Source organism: Mandrillus leucophaeus, unplaced genomic scaffold (assembly GCF_000951045.1).
Source record: "Mandrillus leucophaeus isolate KB7577 unplaced genomic scaffold, Mleu.le_1.0 Scaffold190, whole genome shotgun sequence".
NCBI lineage: Eukaryota > Metazoa > Chordata > Mammalia > Primates > Cercopithecidae > Mandrillus > Mandrillus leucophaeus.
The window spans coordinates 3,005,147-3,029,027 of record NW_012101921.1 but is presented as its reverse complement, the minus strand read 5'-3'; the positions used below and the strand labels follow the sequence as shown (position 1 = coordinate 3,029,027).

General features: G+C 39.8%; 1 protein-coding gene across 1 annotated transcript in view; it reads left to right on the top strand.

Moving 5' to 3' along the window:
- THADA (thyroid adenoma associated) overlaps positions 1-23,881 on the top strand; it is a 376,494-nt gene that overhangs the window by 195,894 nt on the left and 156,719 nt on the right. Inside the window, exon 28 of the mRNA XM_011978219.1 lies at positions 14,624-14,792. Coding sequence (XP_011833609.1) covers positions 14,624-14,792 — 169 coding nt within the window. The remainder of the gene's footprint in view (positions 1-14,623; positions 14,793-23,881) is intronic.

The window sequence follows — 23,881 nt, the reverse complement described above, 5'->3', positions numbered from 1 at the left end:
CCTTCTCAGAGGTAAGAAAAGTTGAAAGTAAATGTATTCTTTAGGAAATAAAGACTTTGCCAAGAATAGCATGGTTAGTTAAAGCAGTCTGGTGTGGAAAGTGTTGTCTTTTAAAAAATAAGATTTCTTTATTTTCTTCTTGACTAATAGTTTTGTCAGAAGAATCATTTGAATAATAAATGAAATGCTTTGAAGTATATAGGGGAATGGAGAACTTTTCTGTGACTTGTACGAACTGGTGATACAGATTATAAACTAAGTGACGCCAAATTCCACCAGTTTACCCAGGATCTGAACACTAGCAAATGTAGTCAAAGACATAGAAATCTCCTGATGAAATCATGAAAATGGACAGAAGTGATCCAGATTGTTTAATTTCTTTTGAGATGTTATATTTATTAGATTTTAGCACCCAAAAGTTAAACAGTATTGAATTTCACACATAGCACTTTATTTTTAATCGTAGGTTGAAGGTTATGCACTTGGCATGACTGAAGAGTGACTCATACATTTTGCACTGACTTTATTAGTAGTAGTATTATTTTGATAGGCAAGGAGGAAAGCCGGGGAGTAAGATGATACCGAATTGAGGCTAAATTTGTTAATTGATCGAACTCAGAAATCATGAATGTCACTTAATTTTCTTCTTTTTATATTCATGTGTATATCCCCTGTGAAGACTTTGAATGCTACTCATGTTTAAAATCCAACATAAAATACCATCTGATCATCAAAATTGGCAGTGGGAATTAGCAGTATTTTCTTCTAGTTAATGTTTCAAACTCTGCCACAGCCAAAATCTCATCACCTGGACACTTTGAAAGATGTGATCAGTATTCTTTATTGACATGTTTTCCATCTTAAAACACAATCACCATGAAATTAATATACTAAGTCTTGGTCACAATCCAGGGAAAGACTTGAAGGTAATGTGACTCTTCTCATAATTAGTAACCTAATTAAATGCTAGAGGGCTTCAGCTATATGGTAAGGTACCATGCTTCTGAACAAAGATACCACCACCATGGAAATTGTATACTTGTAACACTAGTATATTTTTAATTAGTGGCAGGGTATAGGTGTGTGTAATCAGTTTTGTTTCATCTTCTAACTTTGCACAGCAGTCTCCATTGTGCATTCATTTGGAATATATTGAAGAATAATCCACTGATTTAGCTTCTGTTTGTCAGAATTTAGGGTGACTAAAACTGGTATGAGTTGAAAATTACCTTTACACGATGGAATAAGCAAACTAAAAGGCTGTTCAAAATATTAGAAAGCAGGTTTAATCTAATCAAGAATGTGGGAGGGGAATCTTTTACCTTAATAACCACTACAAAATCATACCGCTCAATACAGCAGGTGAGTTTATTAAAGCTGGCCCAACAAATTTGGCATCACTTGGTTGAATACTTGGAGCTGTCAGTTGTCCTTAAAATTAATAAAATGGCATTTCTTTTGATATGTGCTATTGTTCTTCACTTCTATGGTGGTAAAAATGTCAGAGATGGGGAACACTCGTTTTTGCAACTAGCACAGGCTCTGCAGTGAGACAGACTTGACTTTGAATTCCAGCTTATACATTCATTCCCTTTGTGAGCTTGGGCAAGTCAGTTAACTTCTCTGAGCCTGTCTAGAACATGTGAAAGATTCAGAACATTGTCCTAAAAAATATTTTTTGTTTTTTAATTCTTGTGTGATTGTTAGGATTTAAATGTTTCTTGATTTGATTTTTTAAAAGAGCACAAGGAAACATTAATTCTGATTGTAAAAGTTTAAAGGAAATAGCTGGGCTTGTTTAATTTGAGGAAGAGAAGACTTGAGATGTTTTGGAGATGGAGCTGGAGGCTAAGAAAGCACAACAGGATGTGTAAGTTAACTTATCTAATGTATATGAAAGGTTATTCTTTTAGAAACAACTTTATTGGGGGTATAATTGATGTAAAATAAACTGCACATGTTTAAAGTATACAATTTGATATTTTTATATAACCATAAAACCATCATCACTGTCATGGTAAGGAACATAGCCATCGCCCTTTGTAATCCTTACTCAATCTCCCCTTCCCCACCTCCCTGGCAATGATTGTTTTATGTTCTGTCGCTATAGATTAATTTGCATTTCCTAGAATTTTAAGTAAATGGAATCATACAGGATGCATTCTATTTTGTCTGGCTTTTTCACTCAGTATAATTATTTTGAGATTCAGCCATGTTGTTAGGTGTATCCGTAGCTTGTTTCTTTTTATTGCCAAACGGTATTCGATTATATGGATATGCTGCAATTTGTTTGTGTACTCAGCTGTTGAACAACATTTGTGTTGTATCCATCAACTAGTAACAAATAACTTGCTAGGAACAATCATGCACGAGTCTCTTTGTGGACTTAGGCTTTCATTTCACTAGTGTAGATACACAGGAATTGAACAGGTGAGCTAAATGGTGAGTGTATATTTAACTTGTTAAGAAACTGCCAAATTGTTTTCCAGAGTGATTATACATTCGCACTAGTAGAGTATGAGAATTCTAATTGTTGCATATCCTAGCCAACACTTGGTATGCTCAGTCTTTTTAACTTTAGCCTTTCTAGTGAGTATGTAGTAGTATGTCACTGGGGTTTTAATTTAAACTTCACTAATGTCTAAGGATGTTGGGCATCTTTACATGTATTTGGCATTCATATATCTTCTTTGCTGAAGTGTCTGTTTGAAACTTTGACACAGTTTTTCTGTTAGGTTGTTTGCTTTCTTTTCTCCTCTCTCTCTCTCTCTCTTTTTTTTAAAGAGATGAGATCTTGGAAAAAAAAAAAAAGAGAGAGAGAAATGAGATCTTGATCTGACAACCTAGCTGGAGTGCAGTGGTACAGTCCCAGCTCACTTTAGCCTCAACCTCCCAGGCTCAAGCAATCCTCCTACCTCAGCCTCCTGAGTAGCTACGACTACAAGCACATGCCACCATGCCTGGCTATTTTTTTTATTTTTTGTAGAGACGGGGTCTCATTTTGCCCAGGCTGGTCTCGAACTCCTGGCCCCAAGCAATCCTGCTGCCTCAGTCTCTCAAAGTGCTGGGATTACAAGTGTGAGCCATCATGCCTGGTTTTGTTTTCTTACTATTCTGAATATATTTTGGATGCAAGTCATTTAGGCATAGATTTCTCTCTTTTCCCTGGCATGTAGAACCAGAAAAACAAAATTAAATTGCAGTAAGTATAATTATACTGTATAAGGAAGTATTTTTTTGACTGGCACAGGGATAACCAAAGGAGGATGTCAGACTTTCTCAGGGGGTATTTAAAAACTGACTGGCAATAGTCTATTTGGGATACTGTAGGCATGCTGAAATATGACTCAACTTACCTAATTGTAATTTTCATTTGAGAAAAGGTACCTTGAATGAATCTATTGCTAGTATCCCAATATCTGTGCTCTTTTGTGTCATTTTTCCAGGCCAAAAAAAAAGCAGTTTTTTGGAATTTTTGAAAACTTCCCTTGTACTTTATTATTTTTAAAAATTCATTCTTTCTGGTTTTAGCTTGAAGTGTTTCTGTGAAACATGAGGAGGGTCATTCAGGGACATTAATTAGCTTTAGCAAAAACAAATTGCAGTCTCTGCAAAGCAATCAAATTAAAAGAAATACTCAAATTTCTCTCATATAGTAGTAGCACCAATCGTTTTAGCTGATGGCATTGGGAAGATTCATTTAACCCTCTGTAGATGCAAAATAATTAATGAGATTCTAGAGAAGAGGTTCTACATGATGAAAGGGGTTGAAGTGATTGTAGCCCTCAGAAGAGTAAAGGGTGCTTTCATGACGGGATTCCAATAGAGTTAATGAAGGGTTTTCCTGTGTGTAGAAAACACTGGTCATTTGTTCTCCAACTCCACAGAGGCTCAAACTAGAGAAAATTGGCTCCAACTATAGAAAGATTGAGTATGGTTAGTGTTAGATAGAAAACTTTTATTATTAGCATCAATATTATGAGATTAAGCAATGGAGCAAGAGAGGTCATAATGATATTGTAAAATAAAAAAGATAGCTATCTGCCTGGAATGTTTAAATGTCCATGATTGAATTTTGTTATTGAAGGGGACTTCGGAGATCATTTATTCTAATATGTGTTTACAGATGAGGATGTGAAAGGACATTACGTAACTTGCTGTGGCCACATTGTTAGATACTCATATTTTAATCTGAGGATGTCTTAAAAGTAGCCTTGCGTAAGAGACACAAAGGAAACCGTGTAAGTGCTTCTGCTTCACAGCAGGTTTCACTTCACCAAAAAAGTCGCTTAAAGCTGATGACTGTGTATTTCTTCTAAGCCCAAGAAGGTTCTGCCAATGTGCTGACATGTATGTGTCTTTTCTTGTCGTTACTATGGTTCAAGATTTTTATTCTTGGGCAATTCAAACTTGTCTTTAAATAAATACCATACTTTGCTCAGGGGCCAACCTAATCTTCTCGGTATCGTTCCAATTTTAGTGTATGTGCTGCCGAGGCAAGCGCAAAATTAATACTATACTTTGAATGACTGTAAGTTATTTGACCTGAGGTGATCAGTACTGAGAGAGGACATCAGGGGACACTGCCACAGCATTTGTGGAACCTGTCGCAGTCTGATGTGGGGTTCTTCATAAACTGTTGGTTGATGGCTGCAACTTGGTGGATGACTTCAAAGTCCTGGTGACTAATTTGCCTTCGTTAAAGTTAATATTGAATAAAGCTTTAGGCTTTATTTTGTTTAACACTAGTTAGAGCAGTAGGAAACATATTTAGATAGTTCCTTATGTATGAGACCTGCAAATATGCATTCCAGCCATTGAAATTCGTGGGATAAATTGCCTCTAAAGGTTTCCTCATTCATTATCACAACAAAAAAAATTGGCACAAGGCATTTTAGTTGGTTGTGGTTACATTGTATTTGGGAATTCATCATTCTTTTTATGTTCCCACTAGACTATCTAGAGTGAAAACCCACATACATTTATATAATATTATGTACTTTATTTTAAAGGGTTCATCTGAGTACTAAAAATGAGAGAAAATGTTTTCAAGTACCTAGCACATTGCCTGGCGTCTTGCAGGCACTCAGTAAATATTCCTGCCTTCGCTTCCTTTTTTCCTTCCTTCCTTTTAGTATGGATATCAGAATCTTTTAGAAATGTAACAGATTATTGTCAAAAAGGGAAGTTAATAGAATTGGTCTATGTTGAACATTCCCTTGACTCACAGGATATTTAGATTGTCTAAGATTTTAATAACATTTCAGAGATAATCACCTGAAAAGTTAAATTGGTCAAAGAAAAATTTACTCAGCACCTATGATTTGTCCAGTCAGTCTTGGACTAGAATTAGAGTACTTTGAATACCAGAATAAAAATATGTATTTAATGTGACTATAGAGAGCTATCATAGGTTCTGGAAAATTTGAAAGCTAAAAAAAAAGTTTTTTAATGGCAATAAAAACATTCCTTTCTAAACCTTCTATCTACATATAGTAGGGTTATATATAATAGGATTTAAAAAATAAGATGGTAAATTCTCTCTATTCCTTTGTATAGTATCTTAAAATGACTACCCATTCCTGTGTTTGTGAACTGAAAAATCAATCACTGTAAATATGGAATCTCTTGTGCTAAAGGATAATGGTGTGAGTTTCAACTGTATTAAATCACTTTGAGAACTTGGCCTTTGAGCAGTCCACACCAAAAGAAAGCCAGCCTGTTACTGATTTCTCAGACCCATCCACTGCCTGCTAGGAAAGGAGGAGACATGCTGAGAGGTCAAGTGTTATTGTGTTCAGCCCCCTTTAAAGAGTCAGTGGCTGCCTGAATGTGCTCATTTCTTGGTTGTTTGTGGAGGCAAAGCAGAAACATTGTGAAGGGTTTCGCGATTGGGAGGAATGTGCAGCTCTTTCATTCAGTCTGCATATGCAGCAGCCCTTACATGCAGCTCATCCCAGCCCAAGAAACGCGAGGGTAGATCCGGAATGCTGTTGCAGCTGTTGCATGAGGAGAACAGTAGACCAGAGTGTGGCTCATTGGTACAGGGTCAGAGAGAAACCCCTCAGATGAACTGGGAGGGAAGATTATGCCAAATTTTCAAACTAAGTCTAGCAGTTATTTTTATTTGCTTAGGAAAGATGATTCCTTTTTATTTTCTAGGGCTCCCAATGTCTTTGTATGTACTTTGCTGTAAAGTCTTTTCCATGTTTTTCCCAGAGTCGGGAAAGAGTTATTGCTAAGGTATAGCACATTTTAGTGCCCCTGAGAAGAATCTCCTTCCCAGCTGTCTAAAACATTTGGTTGGAATCTGAAAAATTTAGTTTCAAATTGTATTTGTTGTCGTCTGAAAAAATGACGAAACATTTAAATGAAATTTCAGATGAAATGTAATTTTCATACTTTATCTCTACATTTTGATCAGCAAGTAACCAGAAATTAGCATTCAGAAATCATGCATCTTTTCATTTATTTAAGAATATTTATAATTGTGAACAATTAAAGCACATTGTTTAGAGAGCTTTTAAAGTAACAACCAAATTGTATACCTTCACCCCTCCGTGCTGGAAAATTTCCTTGCCTTATTTCCTAGCGCTGAAAGGGATGGTATGAATCAAGTAGCCATAGCCATTGCACCTGCCAGGCCTGTATTTCTGCCACGTTAGATTGCTGAGTGCTGTGCCTGTTTCTTGCAGGGGCAAGTGGAGGGACGTCCAGATGATGGAGGCTGATTTCTAGCTCCCAGCAGCTGACATTTCATCTGGAGTTATTAGCCTGTGGCCTGTCAGCCTGGGTCACTGGGAGGCAGTGTGAAGGTGACCTCAAAAGCATGCTTCTCTGAGGCTTAGATTCTGTGGTTGGGCTTGTCTCAAGTGGTCACACAGTACAGTTTTTAGATGTTCTGTTGTGACTTATTGTTGACATTTCTTCATAATTTTTTTTAAGGGTTTAATGTGTTGCTTAGAATTAATTTGCAAAGAGCTTTGAGCTGCCCGGTAGATAACGTATTTAAACATTCTACCTGAAGTTACTTTGTGTGTCTGGAAATGTGCAGTTTTTAGCTTAGCTACTGTCTACGGCTCTTGTTTTCTCCTTACTACCCAAACCAAGGATTTTTAAAAAATCAAACTTTAAAAGCCCCGAACTCATTACTTTTCCAGGAAATATATTTGAATAAAGAAATCCCTGAGCTATGCAGAGGGCAAGATTACAGTCAATGCAATTTTTATGTGCTAGTGATTTGAGTTGTAAGAAAAGGAGCAGCTAGTTCGGGTGGTGGTGGAGGAACAGCTAGTTCTGATGAGCAGTTAGTTCTGATGAGTGAAATATTGGCATAGGAAGAACAACTAGAGAATCTGGCAGCCTTGGCCATCACTGAACTCACCTGAGAATGTGGAAAAGGTCTTCAGCAATGCCACATTTATAACAAAAACATATTTAATAGTTACAGGACATGCAGAAATATCTGCTTTTTCCATTTCACTGGATACAAACTTTGTGTGTGTGTGGTTTCTCTCTTTTATGCACGCACACATACCCACACATACATGTTTTCCTGAAGGCGAGATTTAAAACTATGAACCACACACAACAAAAAGGAAAAAGAAATCTTGGTATAATAGCAGTAGAGTAGACAGAAAATAGACTTGGGCCCTGGACCTGGAGAATAAAGCTAATGGGCTTCACATAAACAAGTGAATAGGCCCTAGAGAAACTCAAGCCTCCTCTCCTTTCCAGCTCATTTAGAGGGGAAGGAGGAGGGCAGGCCTTTGTGAGCACTTGGAGCCTGTTTGGTACAGGCCAGGCCCTGTTTCCTCAGCCAGTTGTTGAGACAAAGAGCACTAGAGAAAAACAATTTGTAAAGTGTATAAAGGTTTTATTTTCAAATTATTCCACCTGCCTGTCTTCTAGACATTTTATTTTCATGCATTATTTCATTTAAACTTCACAACAGCCCTATGAAATGAGCATTCTTCCTTTTCCCCATTTATAGAAGGTACAAACTTAGGTTCACTGACTTATCTAAAGTCACACACTAGTAAGTGTCAGAAGTCAGATGTAAACTTAGGTCTGCTGGATTCCAGAGCATGTTCTTAAGTCCCTGTCCTATGTGCTCTGTGATAAAGAACTATGAAGACCCTGTTTCTGTTCTCAAAGCCATTTCAGTCTAGCAGACATGATGATGCCTGAGAGCTACTGTGGGGAAGGTAAGTGAGATGCACTGGCTGCTATGGCAGAGCTAAATATGCAGTTGCAGTAGGCAGAGGGAAGGAAGTGATTGATTCTGATCACAGGAGGTACAGTAAAGTTTCACAAAAAAGGTAATACCTTAGCAGAGGCCAGGCATGGTGGCTCATGCTTATAATCCCAGCACTCTGGGAGGCCAGAGTGGGAGGAGCACTTGAGGCCAGGTGTATGAGACCCTGTCTCTACTTAAAAAAAAAGAAAAAGAAAATCAGCTAGGCCTGGTGGCATATGACTATCATCCCAGCTACTCAGGAGGCTGAGGTGGGAGGATCACTGGAACCCAGGAATTCAAGGCTGCAGTGAGCTATGATCTCGCCTCTGAACTCCAGCCTGAGTGACAGAGAAAGACCCTGTCTCTAAACAAAAATGTAATACCTTAGCATAGTTAGAAGATGAAGAGGAATTCCCTCTTCAGTACAGAAGTAAAAGTACAAGAGTAAAAGGACATTACTCTAGTGAGAATGAACTGGAATGTGCAAACGCTAGTTGGCTTGCCAAAACATATATAGAAAGAAAGATTTTTTGAAAGTAGTATAATCCAGAGCCTCAGCCTGCTGTGTCTCACCCAGCCTTTAGAGATGGCCTGTTAAATAGGGTTGTCTCAACTTTGGCTTGTCAGTAGATGACCATTTCCCAAGAGCTGACAGCTGTGCTGTAGGACAAACAGACCATAGTGGTATGGCTGGCATTCTTGAGTAACTTTAGTGAGAGGTTATAGGGGGTGTGTTGGCAGGGTGGGATCAGGGTCAGACATAGCTTTTTTGAACTCACCCCAGCTTGGAAGATGCTAACTGCTTGGTTAAGTAGGGCCATCTAGAGCAAGTGGATGGCCCTTTTCATCACTGACAGAAGTTTGGGGGCCTCTGTTTTGTACATGGTATAGCCTCACCTGAAAAATAAGAATCAGGACTGGAGGTGGGTCAGGAAATGGGGAGGAACTGGGGGAATGTTAATTATGTTAATGAGGTAGGATGGAAGGGGATATTGGCTGGATCCTGAAGCCATTTGGAGACTTTGAAGCCTCTGGTTCCTGTGACATACGGGGACTCACCCAATGCTACTGAGACTTAAAGTTCCCTCAGTTCAAAAACACCTCCCCCATGTTGCCTACAAAGTTTCTCTCAGCCACTCTGGCTTGTCAGATTTAAATGAGGTACCACCTACAGAGCCTGGTCTTTAATAAATGCTCAGGATATGTTAGCTATTATCAGCATCATCTTTGCTGTTCTGCTTCGCGGTCTACAAATTAGAGACTGGTTGGTTCTCTAAGTCGTTCATACCTTAGTGTGATTAGGTTGAATGTTTGGAAACATTTGGCTTTTCCAAGGCTCTGGGGATTTTGAGGCAACTGCATTGTAAAGTCTTACAAAGACTGAATTTTGTAGGTAGACAGACCCTAATTAAAATGCGGACTTTATGCTAACTTTATGACCCAAAGTATGCTGGGAAACCTCACTCTGTTCATCTTAAAATAGGGATAATGACACTGACCTTGGGATGCAGATTAATGAAATAATTAAAATAGTGTATCTAAAGCACCTAGCCAGTCCTGGCACATACTAGTAACTTAATCTCAGTTCCTTTCCTTTTGTCTGGATGCCCTGAGGGGCAGTTTGGGTTCACATAGGGAAAGGCACAGGTCTGGGGAAGGACTTCTTTCTTGCCAAACCCAAGCGCTCTCTGCCTCTCCCCACCTCTCCCCACTTAGGCAGAGCTGGGCATGATCACCTAGACTAGTACTCGCACACACAGGTGTCGCACTTACACAGCAGCAGCAGCTTGTGTTTACTTCTCACGGCCTGAGAATCACTGGCTGGTTCTTCTGTGTTCCACACTAGACTGTTAAGTTCCTTGTGGCCTAGGCAGTGGTTTTCTCTCTAATTCTCTGGTACCTGACCAAGTGTGTGCTTGTGCTAGGTACTCAGTAGACGTCCCTACAGATGTGGGTGGGCAGAGACAGTTTTGGTGATGTATAGCCACTTTCCTTTGAAATCTTTCAGAAAAAAAGAACTCATTGTGATGGTAGATATGAAACAAGAACACGTAGAAAAAGCTTAGCCCCCACTCTGTGAAAGGTGGTGAAGTCAGCATGATCTCAGCTCAATGGTCCTTTTTTTTGCTGAGAGTACTGCATTCTGAACTCCTCTGGGTTCCTCAAGTGTTAAGCTCAAGTGTGTATTTCACCCTCATTTGAAGGTGCTTTATCTGTTCCAGAAAGTTGTTTCAGCTCTGCCTCCCACTTGACTTTTCTGTGCCACTCTACAGCTGTGTATGTCTGCATGGGTACACTGATTTGTGATGAGCAGACTGTATGTCACCTCTAAGCTGGTGGTTCCCTGTGAGCAGTGTTCTCCACTGCTATGTCACATGCAGCAGAGCACACACCTGACAGCCACATTGTGTTGTCATTGATGTATGCGACAGAGCAGCAGGAGGTTCCCCACCTGGGTCTGGGAAACTCCCTCCTCAAGGGTTTTGGATGTGTGTCACGAACCTGAAACTGTATGGGAAATTGTGTGTATATGTTCATAAATATATTCCTCTTGTGAGAGAGTTCATAGTTTACATTAGTTTCTGAAATATTTTCGTTATCCTTAAAATGTTTAAAAAAAAACAAAACACTCATTTAGAAATTTTCCACATATGTATAAATTACAGTTTGTGTTTTTGTTAGCCAGGAGATATTTTTATGCTCCCTTGATTTCCAGGTGTGAGCTACAGGTTGAGTAGCCAGAGAGCTCTGGGTCACAGTCTGGCCTGAGCGCTACTTACACATCCTGGACTTAGCCCTCGGAGTTTTCACTGAGCCCTTCTGAGCTTCATTTTATTTTTCATCTGTTAATTTAGGTTCATAATGCCCTTTTGTCCTACAGGGAAGTTGCATAGTAAAGAGATCACAAGTGTGCAGGTGTTTTATCAACTGTCAAGTGCTGTACAACTGTGGGATGCAAGTATTCTTATTAAAAATGTGTCATGTCTCGGTCAGGCACGCGGTCGCTCACACCTGTAATCCCAGCACTTTGGGAGGCCGAGGTGATCAGATCACGAGGTCGGGAGATCGAGACCACCCATCTCTACTAAAAATATGAAAAACTAGCCGGGCAAGGTGGCGGGCGCCTGTAGTCCCAGCTACTCGGAAGGCTGAGGCAGGAGAATGGCATGAACCCGGGAGGAGGAGCTTGCAGTGAGCCGAGATTGCGCCACTGCACTCCAGCCTGGGTGACAGAGTGAGACTGTGTCTCAAAAAAAATAAAATAAAAGTGTCATGTGTTATGTCACACAGTGTCGAGGACATGGTAGGCAGTCAATAAATATGTGATTAAAATGAACATGGAAAGGGTTTATTGAAGTGAGAGGGCTAGAAGTTTTAAGACACTGGTGTCTGTACCTTGTAGATTCTGTGGAGGACCTAGTATTCAGGCCTAGAACACAGCTTAGGGCTATTAGAGGGACTGATTTTCAAGGAATGTTAAAAGTAGAAATGACCTTTGAGACCTTAAGTGTATTTTTTTCTTTTATGGAAGAAACTTAGAGAGACAGGGACTATCCCACTTATTTCAGAAGGGCTTGAGACTCTTCCTCACCGCTTTTAATGGTGGCCAAAAAAAGACCTTCTTTGCCTTCATATTATCAACATGTTGTCTTAACTTTTTAAAGCAGCATAGAATTCACCACATGTTCTTAATTCTCTTCCTGGGGCCACTTATAGGCCTGCAGTTCTTGAATATACTGATGCTATTACTAGACACAGGCACAGTGCACTGTAAAAACTTGGAATTTCTGAAGTCCTTCCTACTTGGAGTGTTCTCTTAGACATCACGTCAGACCACTGGGTAGAAAGCATTGCCACCATTCTCAACTGTACTGATACTCAGAGAGGTTTCTGTGACTTTTGCAAGTCACAGAACTCAGTGTCCAAAGCAGAATGAAAATCCAGGTGTTCTAATTTTCTATTCTTATAGCTACTAGATTCTAAATGTGCTCCTCAGACCCCCTCCCTGCCCCCAGTAGGTGACAAAACAGTAACCTAGAAATTTTTTTCTTAGTGTTTACATATATATGTATGAATTTGTCTATGATCTAATCTTTCCATCTAAAGAATTTGTGATGGAATATTTAACCATTGCTTTATAATGAATGTTACTTAATTAAATATTACTTCAAGAATTGGCTTCTTTTTTGGTAATTGTGTTACTTTTTTGAGGAGAAGTTTTGTTTTGCTTTTTAACCTTGTTGTGTGCATTTGGAAACTACCCTAACACAGGGTATCCAAAAGCAGAAAATACTGGCACTTTTCCCACTTTCCATTCTTCCTCTTGTATGGATGCCAGAATCCTTTGGGAAATCATCATTTACAAAAGTCAGGAGCAAAAGGAGGGGCACTCTTTAGTGTACAGTCACTGCTAATTGGAAACTAAACATCTGTAACCATGTCAGAGTTATTTGTATTTGAAAAGAAACATTTATATACAAGAGCCCTTTCGGTAACATAAAACACACTGTAACACAAAGTGTGTGCATTGGAGAGGTGGGTGACAGACGGAAAGGGAAGCTTCCGACAAATGACTGTGCCATACTAAGTGAGGTGATTTGCTAATTAAATCTCAAAACATTTTCAGAGTTTTTTTTTTTTTAATCAAGTGAAGTTTCTCCCTGACCCCACCCTCATCATTTCCTATAGACCAAAGCAAACATTTTTCTGCATTTGCCAGTTACAGATTAAACATTTAATCATTTAAAAAGAATAAGTGAGAAAATGAATGAGTTGTGGGAACTGTCACAACTACTGTAACCATAGCTCTCTGTTTTCCCACAGATAATGTGGGGTGACCTCTTCTCCATCCTGAAACTGTGCTGCAGGACCTACCTGACAGACATAACTGTCTTAGGGGGAAAAATAGCATATATATTTTTTAAACTCACCCCATACTTCTTTCTCCTCTTCCCCTACCTCCCCCAACACCATGATGAAATTCTGCTCCGACTATTCTAGTTGTACAGAAATTGTATCTGTATTTCTTTTGGCATGTTAGAATAAACGTTGGCGATAACCTCTAAGGTATTAGAAACATTGCTATTGTAGGGCCCTGTCCCTCTACTCCTGAGCCAACATGGCCATGTAGCCCTAATGGCCTGATTCTTACCAAGTAATTCCTTCATGAACACAGATTAATTTTGAAGAAAGTCAAGAGGCCATCTCTTTTCCTCTGCAGAGTCTACCATCTTCTGACCTTCCCTATTCTTGTCATCTAAGACATTTCTGTAAGTTGAGTTACTTTTTAATTGGATGAAAAATCATGAAGTCTTGAGTGTTCTAGTCAATAACTTATTTAAGCTGGTACTTAGCATATTGGACTTTCCTCTCAATCTCATATCTGTGAAGACTTTTACTTTACTCTCAATCAATCAATCTGATATCTGTGGAGGCTTTAAAGTGCACAGTTTCAACAAAATGGTTATGGCCTTTCAGGTTCTGAGTGTTTATGAAGATGACTTGTGGATGACCTGCCTTTACAATGACCTTTCTAGAATCTCAAAATAACCCTTGTCCACGATTTTCACTATTTAAGAACTGGCTTTTATTCCAGCTCTTTGGGTATGAGTCAGCCCAGAGGCAAGGATTTGGTGATTTGAAGGTCCACCTCTTGTTCTCTTAACAATTAGTTCAGACCGTGTACTATGCTCTTTGTGGCACTCCCCGGTATGGCCTGACCCACTTCTCAGCCTTAACTTTTACTGTTATTCATGAACCTCTGCATTATTCAAACATATCTACCTACACCTTGAGTATTTCTAGTCTTGCTTTATACCACTTTGCCCTTGGCTGAAATGACTTCAGATCTTTCTTGGCCTACTTGAATCATGCTTGCTTTCCTGAGTTCCATCCTTCTTCTGATTTTCTATAGTCATAATGTCAAGGTCACTTGCTTCTCACTTTTCCTATACTGTCTCATACTTTTGGTCATTTTTTCAAATATACTTTTCCTCTGGCCAACCAAAGTATGGGCTCTTCAAAGACAATGGTGACTGTCTTATTTTTTATGGCACTTATCATGGTGCTTTTGCTTATCATAAATACCCAATAAATAGTTAATGAGTAAGTTGTTTTTTGATACTACCTGTTTATTGTGTTACTCCCAAGCCTGTCTATGTTTAATCTCCGTGATAAAGAATTATAGATGCTAACGATGTTTTTAACCAAAGCAAAGTCACCTGTAGAACTAATGCAGATACAAAACATCATTTGGAATAAGGAGCAACTCCTGTCTCCCCCAAACCCTGAATGCTCCAGCCCATGCTAGATAGAATGTAAGTATATACAAAGACAGATGTAGAGATGACTGTTGAATGGTCTTGTGTTTTTATTTCTCCCCAGGTGTGGTCACTCACCTGTCTATCACTCCCGTGAAATGGCAGCTCGTGCCTTGGTCCCATTTGTTATGATAGATCACATTCCTAATACCATTCGAACTCTGTTGGCCACACTCCCCAGCTGCACTGACCAGTGTTTCCGGCAAAACCATATTCATGGGACACTTCTCCAGGTAAGTAAAGTTGCTTTGTGTGACTTCTGTCAAACACCATAAGATGAACTCTGGTTTCTCATGTACTGTTAGCTGGTGAAGATTTGATACACAGCCTCTTAACTTTGTAGAACTTTTTTTCTACGTCTGAAAGATCAGGTATCTCCTAGTTATGCTTTTTTCATCCCAAATATCACTACAGTGTTACATTGTGATTCTCTCAGATTATCTTTTGCAATAAATCCCGTGTTTTCTACAGTATACTTTCTCCCACTTGGCCTTACCTCTGTGAGCCAGATAAAACTTTGTCTTTTCCATCAAGTATGCCTGCAAAACATTCTGGGCTACTACCTATTCAAAGTAAAACTGGAAGCTACCTTGAGAGAGGTTAACCTAAGAGGCACAGGAAGAGTTATACACATCAGGGAGAGTTTGTCCTGTGGCACAGCACCTTAGTACATGGAAGTATTGAACCTTTCCTGTTTTCTCTGTGCTACCAAAAAACGTTATTATTTTGAACAAATGTACAAGTTTTTTGTTTTTAACCTAACATTTCTTCTAGAAAAAAGTAACATACAAAAAATAAACGAGAAAGAGACTTTTTACTGAAACTGCCCTATTTCAACCCTAACTTGAGGACAGGTAGTATTGGTGAGGTCTTGTGTTCAAATGGCTGCTATAGTTGCTCACACGGGCATAGGGTTAGGGGTGGAATATAAATGTCAGGTCATGTTCCCGGTTTATGAACAGAGTTGAGAGATGGCCTTGAGATCTCAATACATGTTATAAGCCTGAGATCGACACTGCTGATGTGGCAGGCAGTGGCTGGAGTGATTAACAAGATGAAACTCTGGAGCCAGACAGCCTGGGTGTGAATCTCAGATCTACCCCTCATTCCTTATACATCCATGTCTTCATTTTTGAGATAAGGATAATAGTAGCATATACCTCATAGGAACTCTGTGAACACTAAGGGAGTTAATACATACAACATGCTTAGAATAGTGCCTGGTACACCACAAGATATATAGATAGTCTATTATTATTAATTTTAATAAACCTGTACTATAATGAAAACTAGTTATTTCATAACTCATTCTCCCTAGGTAATAAGAATGCAAGATAGAACTATCTTTGTCTTTTTCTTTTTTTTTTTTTTTTTTTTTTGAGACAGGGTCTTACTCTGTTGCCCAGGCAGGGGTGCAGTGGTGTAGTCTCGGCTCAGTGCAAACTCTGCCTCCTGGGTTTAAGCCATTCTTGTGCCTCAACCTTCTGAGAAGTTGAAATTATGAGCTTTCTGCACCCCCACTGTTCCCACAGTCGCCAATTTTTGTATTTTTAGTAGAGATTGGGTTTCACCATGTTGACCAGGCTGGTCTCGAACTCCTGACCTCAAATGATCCACCCACCTTGGCCTCCCAAAGTACCGGGATTATGGACATGAGCCACTGTGCCTGGCCGTTCCTTGATTGTTTTCTATATTCAACAAATATTTACTGAATGCCTACTACATACCACTGTGTCACAGTCATAATAGCAAGTAAGTCAGTTTTTGCCTTGAAGGAGCCAAGGACAAAAAAGTACCAGAAAATAGGCAATCACAATGTAGTGCGCTAAGTGCTAGGTGAACACATAGCAGGGCCACCAGGCTCCTCTGGGAAATCGAGGAAAATGTCCCAGAGGAAGCAACATCTAAGCAGAGACTGAAGAAGTTAGCCAAGTAAAGAAAGGGAAGGAGTCTCCCATGCAAAGAGAGCAGCATAAAGGCTCCCAGTGGGTGAGAAGGTAGCCCCTGAGTGGGAACTACTGGTTTGGGTGGGACTGAAGTTCTAGGTTGGCAGTTTTCAAATTTGTCTCAGGACCTCTTTAGACTCTTAAAAGCTATTACGGCTCCCAGAGAGTTTTCTCTATCAATATTCAATTAGAAAGTAAACTTGAGACAGGCCGGTGTGGTGGTTCATGCCTATAATCCCAGCACTTTGGGAGGCTGAGCTGAACAGATCACTTGAGGCCAGGAATTCAGGACGAGCCTGGCCAACATGGCGAAACCCCATCTCCAGTAAAAATACATAAATTAACTGTGTGGTGGTACATGCCTTTAGTCCCAGCTACTCAGCTTGGAAGGATGAGGCACGAAAATTGCTTGAACCCCAGACGCAGAGGTTGCAGTGTGCCGAGATCATGCCACTGCCCTCCAGCCTGGGCGGCAGGGTGAGACTCTGTCTCAAAAAAAAAGTAAACTTGAGAAAATATTAAAACACGAGGACTCACAAGTACATATTGCATTAGTCATCAAAATAATGACATCCTCACACACCTTGTAGCCTCTGGCAAACTCCACTGTACACTCATGAGAGAATGAGAGTAAAAGAGGAAACTATTTTCTTGGCATCACTTGAAAATAATTTGTCTTGGGGACCTCTTGAAAAGATTGCACTGCCCCAGACTGCAGTTTGAGATCACCTAGTCTATGTTACATACATTATGGGTCTTAGGTCTTTTCTTTACTGTCAGCTCTTGAGCACTCATCTCCCTTGAGTTCTCACTCATCTCCCTTGAGTTCTCACTACATCCCTGTGATGAAGAGAGGGGCAGGGGTTATTGTCTTGGTCTTAAAGATGGACCATTGTGACCCAAAAATTATTTGCTCTGCCTCAAAATTTATATCTCTTGATTGTGTCAGACTCTGCTGATTCTTCGAAAGAGCAGGGCTGGAATGATGAGGAATACAGAACAGCCTTTCCAAAGTGTATCTGAGTTAGAAGGAAGGCCTAGCTTGTCAAGTGGATAAGCCATCAGATTTTCTTTACTGAAGATCCACTCTTGGCTGAACTTTGTCCAAATAGTTTGGTTGGAGTTGCTTCTTGGGCTCTCTCATCAGTTGTGCAAATGAGCCTCCCAGCCTTGTTTCCCATACACACTACTGACAGTTCTGGCTGAGTTTCACCAGTCTGCCCAGCAACAAAACATGGTCTTTTGCTCTGCCTCTGGGCTGCTTTTGATAGTCTCAAGTTTACTTTTTCTGCTAGATAAAATGTGAAATCCTGTGGAAAGGGTAAAACCCTAGAACTCTGGGTTTGTTGTGGCTGTTGCTCTTGTTCCTAAGTGTTGGTGAGATGAAGGGCTTGTTGAATAAAAGCCAGCAAATGTGGGTGTTGGGTATCGTATTCATGTTTGTCAGGCAGATTCCTACCTTTATCAAGGTTGGTTTACCCTGGTTCAGAAAAAGAAGTCAAAGGGATGTGGAAAGTCTTTCTGGCGTGTCCATTTGAGTGTCACACCTGCATTGTCCTAGTTCTGTCCATCCTGTGGTTCTTTCTGGGGAAAGCATAAAGGGTTAAGTTGGGAAGGGCTCTTTTTCTTTTTCCTTTCTACATCTTATAGATTCCTCTCCACATAAAGCTACCTTTGAAATCATTAAAAAGCCTGCACCTGGAAAAGAGGTGTTAGAGATTGAAAGGAATGATCATCTCCATGGGATCTCCAGAGCCAGCTAAGTAAATATAAAGTTGTTATTTTTTTCAAAAGCAGGAAATCATTTTGTAGTCAGAAAACAAATTCTTTCACAGAACATTTTCTTGAATTATACATTTTGACCGCTTTGAAAATGTTTACATAAATATATCAAATCTCAGAGTATTTCTATAGTATACCTTCAAAACAAGAAATATGCTGATCTCTGAATTTTCTGGGACTATGGAAGAAAGACTCAAATTATAACACTTGCAAAAAAAAAGAACATGTGGGATTCATTTCTTAATCATTTTAAAAACCAGAGGTTCATAATTGCTGTGTTGAGATGGTTAGAAGTAACACACATTAGAAAAGGTGAGGTTATGCAGCAGATTCATGAGAGCCAGGGGTAAATGACATTAAATCTCAATAAAGGCTAGATAAGAGCCATGGACATTACCTCATTTGGGAACATCACTAGCAGGGCTGCTGTGTCTCTTAAGTAGAATTAACCTTCTGTTTTTGTTGCCGAAACTCTTCATGTTGGGGACTTAACATTATTACTAGGTTGCTTATCACTCTCAAGAGATCATATTGGAGTTCAGAAAATTCTTATATTGAGGAGGAGCTCAATATAAGAGGCCAACAATCATGAGGAAGGGTTTATTCTGATTCTTGGGTACTTAACTCACATTTTGGGTAATTCATAAGAAAATGTATACCATTTGAAATAAGAGTTTGAATTTTCAGCTTTTTCATTTCTTGTCTATTTTGGGTTTTTGTTGTTGTTGTTGTTGTTATGTACAAATAAAAGGTGATCTATTGCTCTTTAATTTAGCTCTTTTTTTTTTTTCCTTTTGAGACAGAGTCTCACTCTGTCGCCCAGGCTGGAGTGTAGTGGCGCCATCTCAGCTCACTGCAACCTCTGCCTCCTGGGTTTAAGCAATTCTCCTGCCTTAGCCTCCCGAGTAGCTTGGATTACAAGCGCCCGCCACCACGCCTGGCCAATTTTTGTGTTTTTAGTAGAGACTGGGTTTCACCATGTTGGCCAGGCTGGTATGGAACTCCTGACCTCAAGTGATCCCCCTACCTCAGCCTCCCAAAGTGTTGGAATTACAGGCATGAGCCACCGCGCCCGGCTGAGATAACATATTAAACTCCAAAGCCTCTGTTCCTATTTTCTTTAGAATGTGCTGCCTCTGATGCGAATAACAACTTTTTATGGCTAAGGAGAAGAAACCAAGAATCCATCTAAAGATAAACTTTATCACTCAGTTGCTCCCCTTAAATCTAATTTAGTATGTTATGATACAGTGGAAACAAAGTAAATCTATTTGTGTTATTGAGACAGAAGAAGTCAGTGAAACCCAGGGAAGCTGTGACCCGTAAAAGGTATATTGTACCCTTCCCTCTCCACTCATCTCTCTGTCATCATTTCTCTTTGGTCTTCCATTTAATGCTACTAAATCTGTATCTGGAAATACAGATCCTCCCTTGGGACCTAGCCTATAGCCAAGTCCATAGTTGCCATACCTTCTATCATCCTTAAGGGTCTGACAAAACCTCTCAAACTTGGGTAACCATAGGAGTTACGGATCCTAGATCTAGGAACTGATAGGACCATGAGAAGTTGGTCAGGACTGAATTTAATTCAGCAGACACTGTAGCTTGCTTACCCTGTTCTAGGCACTGGTGAAAACATAAGGAGTTTGCCTTTGAGGCAAACTTAAAGAGAGCTGTGGATTAGAAGCCAAGTGAGCCCTCAGGGACCAGGGATCATATGAGTAACAGAAATGAAGGGGAGACAGAAGATACAATGCCAGACAGGGCATCAGGCATAAAAGGAGACTGAAACTGAGGCCATTTCTGCTTGAGTCTGGAACATCCCAATATACTCTTTGTTTGCTATAGGGTCAGAATCTTTACATGATGGGAACAGTAGTGTTGGGCTGGATGGGACACATGAAGACCGAAATTGGACTAGACCTTGGCATTACCTTTATGGGAAGAAAACCAGAAAACAAAGAAAGAAGTAAAGGTAGGCTAATTCGGCCAGCTAGTTGTATGAAGGAATCACTGTGCAAGAAGCAGGGATGGTACCAACCGCCCTTCAGTCTATGCTACAGACGGGAGCAGTGGAAGCAAGTAGAAAATCAGTGACAGAGGTAGCCTTAAGTGTCAACTCTACTGGAGTTTCTTAAATAAGGAAGCAAATGAACATTTATAGAAAAGATATGTGTATATATTTCTATTAATATTGCTGTTACATCAAAATTTGTGATTAAATATAAAAGAACTATCATTTCCATCTTTTAAAAATGTAATCACATGAGACAATGTGTTAGTGCTTTAAGAATTTTAATATCATTTGTATTTCTTAAAAGTACAAAATTGTGAAACATAAAAATGGTCCAGCTGTCCAGAAATGGAACATTTCTTGATAGATTCCATTTGGCGACCTAAGATGTTGACCATCTCCGTTGTTGTTTGTGTTATGCCTCGAAAATACTGTTTCAGAATGGAAAATCAGAAAGAAAAGCGTGAAACTATGCTGATGTTATAAGTTATAGGTGGATTTCTGGTCTGTGTGCTTTTTTTCTGGAATGAGTCATCATTTGAAGAAAATGCTCACTCTTGTCAGGTGGCCAGATTTATTCTTTCTTTTTGAGAACTCGTGTTAGTGTGAAAGGAGAAAAATCTAAGTTGCTAGAAAGGTCCCCAGTCCAAAAAGTGTTAAGGCAGAGTTTCTCCAGTGGTGTGGCTATGGATGTGCCAAGGTATTTATCGATTCCTTCAGCTCTCAGGGAGTCTGAGTGTGGCCTGGCAGGGCTGGGGCCTCTAGGCAGTCACCTGCAGCTGGGAGCAGCATCGTCGGTTTTATCCCAGAGTGCCAAAGAAAGATTACTTTCTATGTGTGCCTTGATGTGAAAAGGATTGGGAAGCACTGGACTCTTAAAAAAAACAAACCTAAAGAAAGAACTAAACCTTGTTAAATCTTACCTTTTGGCAATATATTCCTTTCTGGATATAAGCCCAGAAAAGTCATTTTTAATTAAAATGCTACTTTTGAAGATGAATTAATCCCTTCCTTATAAACATCCAAAAGCTTTTATTTAGTGTCTGTTACTTAGGGAGCTTTTGCTGGGTGTTGGAGACAGCTCTTAGCTGCCAGGTTCTGGAGCATTGACTGTACTGCACTGTCATTATTCCCCAGGCAATGTACTGCTGTTTTGAAGTGCTCAGAACTCAGAGTATCAGTCAGGGGCATGTGGAACTTAGAGATTTGTCAGTTGATTAGAGTAGGGGAATTAATAGCAAAAAGAGGAAAAAAAAAAAAATAAATATATATATATATATATATATATATATATATATATATATTTAGTGCGAGAGCGTGTGTGTGATGTACCAGTCACTGAGTTCCTCCAGAGCCTCTTCTGGAGGATAGGTGTTATTCCCATCCTACTGGTGAGAAAACTGAGAACAGGAGGGGTTGTGAGATTTCACTAAAGTTATGCAAGATTAAAACTGGGATTCAAGCTCAGGGTTGTTCGAAGCTTTTGAGCTTGTGTAGTTAACCACTGTACTATACTGCTTCTCTGTATAAGAAACTCTGTATACTGCTTCTCTGTACACTGCTTCTCTGGGTGAAGACAAGGAATATTGTCAGGCAGAAGGATTCTCTCTGGGGCCTTCGGGATTGTGGGCAAAATGGGACTTGATATCCATCTGTTTATTCATTCATTTGACACCTGCTAATTGAGCACGTGCCAAGCACTGTTTTGGGTGCTTAGGCTACATCAGAGAACAGAAGAGACACATCCTTGCCCTCCAAGATTACTGCTCTCAGTGCACTTATATTCCAGCAGCAAGAGTAAAACATATCAGAACTTATTATAGTAAATATAATAAGTAAATTAGATAGTTTGTTAGAAAGTAATTGTTGCTGCAGACAAAAGAACAAGTAGGCTAAGGGGAATCAGGAATAGATAGGAGAGGAGGGCAGTTGGCGTGTCAGAATAGTCATCATTGGAAACAACGTTTGAGCAAATTATATCACATCACAGGACATGGGAAAACTTTCTTGTTTTTTGAATAAAGGTAAAGGGTGGACATCTTTTCGTCTGAAACTGCTGGCTGCAGACATCTGTAAGCAGGTATACCAAGTGCATGTTTGAGACTATCTTTACCCATAGGAAAGTGCCAATAGAGTGGGCAGTAGTGGATAAACAAGGCCAGGAAGAATGCCATTACTTTAGAAACTTAAGAGCTCCCTAAAGTGAGCTCATCATGCTATAGATGCCAGAATTGCTGGGGACTCTGAGGTCCTTTTCATCTGGAATCATAGTGAATAAGGTCAATCTGTCATGGTTCTGATGAGCTTAGGCAAAGAGCAAAGTATCCGTCATATTACTTTCTCTGCTTTCTAGTGTGACATTTACCTTAACCCTCTGGACCTAGGCCTTAGAGATGTAGAGTAAATGTGGAGAATGTTTATTCTTCTGTTTAGCAAATATTTATTGAGAAGTTAAGTACATCATACTACATACTATGTCAGGTACTATGGAGGATACAAAGAAAATTTATAGCATATTCCCTGCTCTCAAGAAGCTTATGAGCTACCTGGAAAATAAACCATTGACACTGCAGACAGTTACCCAGAAATACATGGCTGCATGTTACGTGCACCAAGCATGTGGCCGAGATCACACATCTGAGAGGCAAGACCAGGATGGACTGGAGAGATCAGAGGTTTCAGGGGAACTTTGGGCCTTGGGATAAACCTTGAAACTAGCTTTCTGTTTTTGAGGCAAGGGACATGGTATGAGCCCAGGCATGGAGGAGGGCATCAGAAAGTGTTTGCAGGAGGCAATGAGCAAATCAGCCTGTTGTGTCAAGGAGAGAGGATGTGTGAATGGCAGGGTGGGTGCAGGTCAACATGTGAGAGACCACAAATGCTGGGCCAAGTAGTTTGGGCTCTGTAGGCCTGTAGCTTTCAAAGTGGGGTTTGCAAGACAATAACATATGTGGAAGAATACGTTAGTGTGTTATTTATTTTATCGCATCCTTTTTTATTATTATTATGGTTATTGTTAGAGACTAGGGTATCGCTGTGGTGCATAGGCTGGCCTTGAACTCCCAGGCTCAGTGGTCCCCCGCCTCAGCCTCCAGAGTAGCTGAGACTACAGATGTACCTGGCTTTTAGCTATTATTTTACATTTGATATGTAATGTACATAATGTATTAATAGAATAGTATATAATTTCTAAGTTAGTAAGTACACAAAAGCTGGAAGCATGTGCTCAGAGAGGTCCTTTCAGGTAGTAGGTAAGAGCGGGCTCTGGAGCCAGCTTGTCTCCCTCTAGATCCTAGCTCTGTTGCTTACTTTCTGTGCTATTTTGGGTGAGTTACTTAATTTTGTGCCTCCACTTCTTCTGTAAATGAGAAAATAAAATGACCTCATAGGGTGGCTGTGAAGATTAAGTGAGTTAATATGTGGAAAGTGGGTAGCAAGGTCTCTGGTATATAGTAAATGCTCAGTAAGTGTTAGTTGCTATTATTAATACTTGCTGCTGCTGCCACCACCACTGCTATGGGTGGGGGGTGGAGGGAGTTATGATTAAAAATGTAAGAATCTCTGATGTAGATGGTGAGTA